At 50.2% G+C, this 7,166-nt stretch overlaps 1 protein-coding gene across 1 annotated transcript; it reads left to right on the top strand.

The window, feature by feature from the left end:
* The first annotated feature begins 806 nt into the window (after nt 1-806).
* LOC123061351 (uncharacterized) lies at nt 807-4,613 on the top strand. The gene is made up of 4 exons (XM_044484427.1): nt 807-1,380; nt 1,472-1,530; nt 1,619-2,269; nt 3,519-4,613. The coding sequence occupies exons 1-4, from the start codon at nt 1,005-1,007 to the stop codon at nt 4,422-4,424; spliced, it is 1,992 nt and encodes a 663-aa protein (XP_044340362.1). The 5' UTR covers nt 807-1,004; the 3' UTR covers nt 4,425-4,613.
* The last annotated feature ends 2,553 nt before the right edge of the window (nt 4,614-7,166 follow it).

The following is a 7,166-nucleotide window of genomic DNA, read 5'->3' as shown; positions in this document are numbered from 1 at the left end:
GCGGCGACTGCTCTGCGGCCGGATCCATGTGCCATTTGGGCAGACGCAATAGATTCCCGCTGGATGAAGTCCGAGCGCTACCGTCAGGCGGACTCCTCCCAGGAGAGACGGAGTGTAAGGCGGGCAACCATCTCCTCCTCGGGGCAACGTGGGATGAGTTCCGGGTCAACGAATTGGGAGGTATAGGACTCGGATCCGTTGTTTGCCATGCCAAAGAAGGTCAGAGATCGCCGGACTGAAGCTTGTGGGATGAGAGGAGTGGAGCGGAGGGGGTGGAGTGGAATGAAATGTAACTAGGGTTTCGTTCCGAGTGCGAATAGGGTTCAATTTGTATGGGATCGGATGGCCCATAGTGAACCGGATCCTATGAGATGGTTGTGTCCGAATACGCCCGGGTTTTCCCATATCCAAATATGGGCTGGATATAAGGAGTAGCGGTCAGCTCAGGTTTGGGCTGAATTTTACAGGTCCGGTTGGATAGCCATTTTCACGTTGAGTCACCGATCGGACAGCCCGGCCCGACTATACGGCGGACGTGAGAGAATCTATCAAAGCATGAAGATGGTTATGCCACCAAAACGGTATAGCACCCCTCAAAAAAAGACGGTATAGCATCCATGGTATGCAGAACATGGTTTTGGCACCGCTATTATACATCATGACGCACTCGTATGTCATTCAGTCACCTACACTATCCGTTCTATTCCCAGACGACAAAAATGCACAATCCTTTTTGTTGTTGTCCAGAAGCAACTAACTAAACCTCCATTTCGTACACCCATAAAAAAGTGCATCCTCCCAAATTCTCTCAATGCAGGAGAGATGAATACTCAACAGACTCTGGCCTCTGCTTTTGCCCCTTCCTGTGGGCCACTTTGATGCTTTCTTCTCTTTAGCCATCTTCTTCCATCCATGCAACAAGGAATCAAATCCTACCTTTTTTATTTCCTCGCACCACCATTCCTTTTCCGTTTCCATTGACCAAGATTGGGCATAAATGCCCCATGGGGCCTCCTCAAGGTCGCTGCTTCGGCGCCCCCTGGGCATGGCGAATTGGAGAGCAGAGCATGCCCTACATACGGCGCTCGCTTGACGCCATGGACGACCAGGAGGGAGGCTGGAATGGAGGAGCTGGCCTCTTATTCTCCCTCCGGTTTGATCCCATGAGGGCGGGCTTCGATCGTGCTCTGGCCAGCTTCCCTGTTTCCGCGCTGATTAGCCGCCTTCTTGGATGGGGCAAGAACAGTGGCCAAGGGAGGCCGCAGGGGGCCGTGATGGTCGCCGCCGCCGTTGCTCTTTACGCGGCTGCGCTCTTTGTTCCAGATCAGCAGCCTCGCCGGCGACGCCTGGCTGCTTCTGCTGCAGCTAGGCCAACTTCTGGTATGCGGCTTGTTTTATTAGTTGATCGCACCCTGCGCTCGTGCTCAAATTCTCATCATCTGCGATTTGATTTGCATCGATTTTTCTGCAGCAACCAGACCTCGTGCTGTGCCTGCGCCGGATGATGGCCTTAGAATTCTGTCGTCGAATGTAAGTCGTGATCCTTGGCTAGAGCTCCCGTCTCTCGATCACGGCGAATTCATGCGATCGAACTAATTGCTTGCCCTTTGTATAAAAGGATGAATATCTGGAGAACGTGATCCACAGCGTGTCGATCGGTGCCGGGGACGATGAGCCGGTTCTGGTGGCAAGAGTTCAGACCATGCCACCCGACGTGGCTGGAGCAACCTCTGCATGGGAAACGGAGCACGATAGGCTGGAGAAGGAGGAGGTCGAGCGATTCAAGCAGCTGTGGCTGTCGCTCGTGGAGCGGGAGCAGAGGCTGGAGCTCCGGCTGATGGACCTCGACGGCCTTATAGAGCAGGAGGCCACCGTGAAAGAGCTCGAGAACCGCGTGGGCCTCGCCGCCGTGGAGGCGCGGCTCCTGGAGCTCAAGGTCTTGTCGCTGGGTGAGGAGAACGAGAGGCTCAAGGCCCAGGCGTCGGAGCTGGAGGCCGTCCGGGCCCAGCTGGGTCGCGCCAAGGAGAAGCTGCGGGCGCTCAAGGAGCGGATGCAGGTGGAGCGGGAGGAGTCTCGGAGCGAGGCGGCGGCGCTCCGGGACAAGGTGATGGAGCTGGAAAAGACCGGCGAGAAGAGGGAGAGGGTGCTGGCGGCGGAGGCGGCGGAGCTACGGAGGGCCAAGGCCGCGCTGGAGGAGGAGAACAGGGAGCTTGCTCGGAGGTTGCAGGATGCAGAGCAGGTTTCCACCGCTGTTAGTCTGGTTCATGAGGTGAGTGCATTCCTAATTCTTGATTTCAATGCAACATTTTCTCCCATTTCATTCATATTTGCGAAAATCAGTAGCACATGTCAATTTCTCCAGATTTGTGTGTCGATTTTCGAATGGCTTACAGCTTTGGTCAAGTCAACAAAGACATATTCTGGGAAAGAAAAAAAGCATGGAACTGTATATTTCTTTGTCAATCAAAAAGTCCTTCTTTCTAAGCTCATGATGCTTTGAACTAGCAAATCCAACAAAATAGTTCACATTTGAAACCAGTTCTTTGGATGTCTTGATTACTTTTATGCTGGCTTTGCAGTTTTGTTGGCAAAACGCAAGATGGCCTTTTCATCTTGATTGGTTTGGAACAAAGTGGCGGCTGAAATCTCTGCCAAGTTGTTTTTGTTATATGTCACTGTCACAGCTTTGATTTGACGCTAAGGCTATGTTGAGAACCTTCTGAATTATTAAGTTGTTATTCTCATCTGGCTCTTGCGTGGTGCAATTGAACATAAGGTGACCAATTAGTTTATCTTTTTATGGTCACAGCTTGGCGATTATGACCAGAACAGCGACATTTTATCATCTTATCTTTTCTGATGTATTACTATTTAATACTTTCTCTGTTTCTAAATATTTGTCTTTTCTAAAGATGCTAACAAGTGACTACATACGAAGCAAAATAAGTGAATCTACACTCTAAAATATGTCTATATATTTGTATGTGATATTTCATTTGAATCTTAAAAAAGACAAATATTTAGGAATGGACGGAGTAGGTTGAAACAGCAATTATGCTAGTTGCGACATGTTTTGGCATTTCTTTTTTCTAGATCTTTATTCAATACCTTTCTAAAGTATGTGAACTCCAAACGAATAAGTTGCTGCATTTTTTTATCTGTTTCAGAAAAAAAGTTGATGCATTATTCCATAACATCCTATAATTCTTGAGATTCAATGGCCAATTGGCGAATTACCAAAGCAAAATGGGGAGAATTCACGTTTTGTTGATAAGCCTTGGAATATACTATATATATGCCAGTTTCTCCCTGTCCCACCGAGAAACCACGCGCACATGTGCCACTATCTTTTGAGAACATTCCTTCCCCACAAGTGCAAAGTCTGAATTTTGCTTAGATAAAACTTTGTCATGTGCTACTCTCTTTCCCTAACTGTCACATGAATTCAATATCGGCAGTCTCCGTCTATGTGGCTGAACATGCTAATTAATCTTACCTTTTTTTTCTGAATTTATTAGGACGACATGGTTGATGAGGCAAGCAACCTGAGGGAGGCGAACGATCGGCTGACGAGGCAGATCGAGCAGCTACACAGCGACCACTGCGCGCACGTCGAGGAGCTCGTCTACCTCAAGTGGGTCAACGCCTGCCTCCGCCATGACCTCCGTGGCGGCGACCACCACCCCTCGTCCGCCCAACAACATCAGGATGGGGTTGGCAGCGCCATGCCGTCGGCCATGGATCTGAGCAAGAGCATGAGCTACCGCTCCAGCGAGAAGGCCAAGGAGCTCATGCTCCAGTATGGCAGCCTCGGCCTCGACGGTTACGACCCCGCGCTCTTCTCGCCGCTCAACGAGTCGACATACGGCGACGGCGAAAGTCACCAGCGGCGCGTTGGAGATCACGACGAGCCAGGGCGGAGCCCGGTCGTGCCGTCGCCGGCCGCGGCCGCGCCCGAGCATCGGGCCGGGCATGGCAAGCTCAAGTTTCTGAGGAATATCAAGAAGCTGCTGGCGAGCAGCAGGAGGAGCCACGGCCACGACCGCAAGAGCAAGAAGGCCGCGCCGAACCACGAGCATCTGGAGAAGGCGATGCGGTGGCTGTCCTCCAGCAGCCACGACGCGCTCGGCGCAGACAGCTCGTACGAGAGCACGCCGCTGTCGTCGTGCGACCGGACGCCGCTGAGCAGCGTGACGACAGTGGACTTGCACGCCCGTGCGCGCGCCGGGGAGGCACCCTCCGCGCCGAGGCTGGAGGCGGAGACTCGGCTGGCGAGGTCCAAGAGCGACAATGGCGCGTCCTTCGGGCGGGAGGCGACCAGGTACCACGCTCTCCGGCCGGACCGCCCGGCCGGTCCGGGGACAGACGGGTTCCACTCGCCGGAGAAGATTAGAAGGTACTCAGACGGGTTGACAAGCTCCTGATCAGTATGTTGGTGCATGGGACGCTCTCCTGCAGGATGATGCTTTTGCACAATAAACTCACTAACAGCAACCGGTCTGTAAGACGAAATGCCAATTTTCTTCATGTTCCGGCATGTTGAAGGGGTGCGCTTGGATTGAGACGTTCGACAAATGGCGTTTTTATTAGCTTCAAATGTAGCATTAAAATCATAATGAATACACGGCAAAACCAAGTTCAAAAGTAGATAGAAAAAATAAAAGACATTAGGCAACAACAAAGTAAAAATAATAATAACGGACACCTGAATATATTACTCCCTCCAATCCAAAATAAATGTCGTAGCTTTGAACTAAGGTTAATTCAGAGTGAAAGTTTTACTTACAATTGTGGATCAAATCTAGAGGAGAGATATAGGTACCAAGATGTGGCATCGTCCCTTAACGTGTTTTTTTTTTAAATCTATGAAGCCAAAGCAAGAAGCGTGATTCTGAAGAGATGGTTCTTGTCAAAGATGAGTGCATTGCGTGAATCCTAAATTTTTCAAAGGATGGTAAGCGCAACAGATGGACTCTCTCTCTCTCTCTCATCATGCGTGAGTAAAATGCACAGAACCACCACTTTAGTGTCACAACTTGCGTAAAACCATCCCTTTACAAAACATGACATTTTGCACCGAACCGAAGAATTGACAGTGGCAAAAAACACTAATGAAAAATGCTAAGTGATTCGCTGATGTCACTAGTTGATTGGGCCCACCTGTCGGGCTAAGTTGGCAAAAAGAAAATTACACATAGACATGTTGACTTGGTCTTCTCTCCCCCACCATCGCGCCCTCCTCCCTTGCCTCGGCGTCCCGCTCGCAGGCGCACGACACTCCTTTGCCTGGTCCGAGCTAGCGAGTCCACCGGTGTGGCAGCGTGGATCTCGCACCTCCCAGTTCGTGGCAGATGATCGGCGTGGGAGGAGGCAGACCAAGCTCGTGCACCTAACGAGGTGTTGTTCATGTTCGTGGTAAACGCTCGCGAGAAGCGCGGTCTGTCAGCAGCTCTCCTTCAGCGACATCTTCGTCAGAAGGGCGCCAACAGAACAAGGACGCAGGAACGTCTGAAGAGCGCGCTCCTCGGCCAGCCACCAGGCCCATTTGCGCAAAGAAACGTCCCCGGTGGCTTGCAGACCCAAACTGGGCCTGCTAACGGGTGTAATGCAGGGATATATAAGAGAGAGCTTCTTCCTTGTTTTGACTTGGCTAGGTATTTTGTTGTGGCTTCGGTCGGATCAAAGATTGCTTGTAATTTCGAATTGATGTGAGGGAGGATGGGAGGAACCGCAATAATTCAGTCTAGTTTCTCTAGATTGAGTTGAATTCGTGGTCTGTAGTTTACAATTGGCATCAGAGCCGTTCGTCCTGGAGATTCCCCACCACCACTACCCCACCCGATTAAAGGAGAGAAGGCGAGAGGAGATCATGGAGGAGATGTTGGAGGAAGGGCGCTCGGTCTACAAGCTGCTCAAGGGTGACATGGCCGGAACCATCGACAAGCATCTTCGCGAGCAGAGGAACGATTTGGTTTAGGCTGCCCGCAAGATGCTCAACGAAATGTCGGCCGATTTGGAAGGGCTCCTCGCCAAGCAAGTCGATGCAATTTTGGAGGATCTCATGGGAGAGATCAATCAGATACGAGCAAAGATCAAGAAGGTTAAGGAAGGTAGTCAGGACCCGAGATCGAGCCACTCAGCCACGCCCAGAAGGTTGTTCACGACGGGGGGTTCTACGTCAGTTGAGGGTCCAAGTGTAGACAAGGAAAATAGAGGCGGGCCGCAGATAATGTATGTTCCTCTGCCAGCCAGGAGCTTGGTTACTTCTAGATCAACCCCGGTGAGACCGTTCTCTGCCCATGATACTAACAGAGTTGCAACTTCTGAAGTGAATTTCAGAGTAGAATTACCTCGATTTGATGGAACTAATCCCCGTTTGCGGCATACTCATTGCGAAGATCAATTCTAGTTAGGGGCAGTTAATCCTCAGGTGTGGGTGTCATTGGCGTCAGCTCAGTTTGGGAGCCGCGGCTCATTGGCTAGAGTCAGTGTAACATAGGGCGCCCAATGTCAATTGGGAGGAGTTTTGCAGTTTACTGCACTCCAGATTTGCCAGGAATCAGCACCAGCAACTTAGCATAAAATTGTTCCATATAGCGCAGACCAGTACTGTGGAAGATTATGTGGACAGATTCTCAAAACTGTATGATCAGTTGACTGCCTATGAATCTGCTCCAGACCCATTGCATTATGTCACCAGGTTCATGGATGGTTTGAAACCATTAGTAAGGGTGCAAGTAGCAATACAGAAACCCAAGGATTTAGACTCTGCCTATGAATTGGCTTTGTTATTAGAAGAAATTGGAAATGGCCAAACTCCTATTAATAGCCAACAATCTAGAAGGGTTACAACACTGCCATTACCTTTGCCCCCCGTTAAACAGAAAGTTTATGAAGAAAGAAGACCAACATCACTCCAAAGATCATAGACAGGAGATAGATGGACAACTTTGAGAAACTATAGGAAGGCCAAGGGGTTATGTTTCATTTGCGGAGAAAAATGGTCTAAGGACCACTAGTGCAAGGCCTCGGTGCAATTGCATGTAGTTCAAGAAATGATAGACCATCTGCAAGAATTGCACCAGTTATCTGATGAAGAACCAGAGGAACATGGACAAGTTCATATGTTGTGTGCCACAATTAACAGAGACAGTAAGACTCGGAAT

This window comes from Triticum aestivum, chromosome 3A (assembly GCF_018294505.1).
Source record: "Triticum aestivum cultivar Chinese Spring chromosome 3A, IWGSC CS RefSeq v2.1, whole genome shotgun sequence".
Classification (NCBI taxonomy): Eukaryota; Viridiplantae; Streptophyta; class Magnoliopsida; order Poales; family Poaceae; genus Triticum; species Triticum aestivum.
This window is presented reverse-complemented; position numbering and strand designations above follow the sequence as displayed.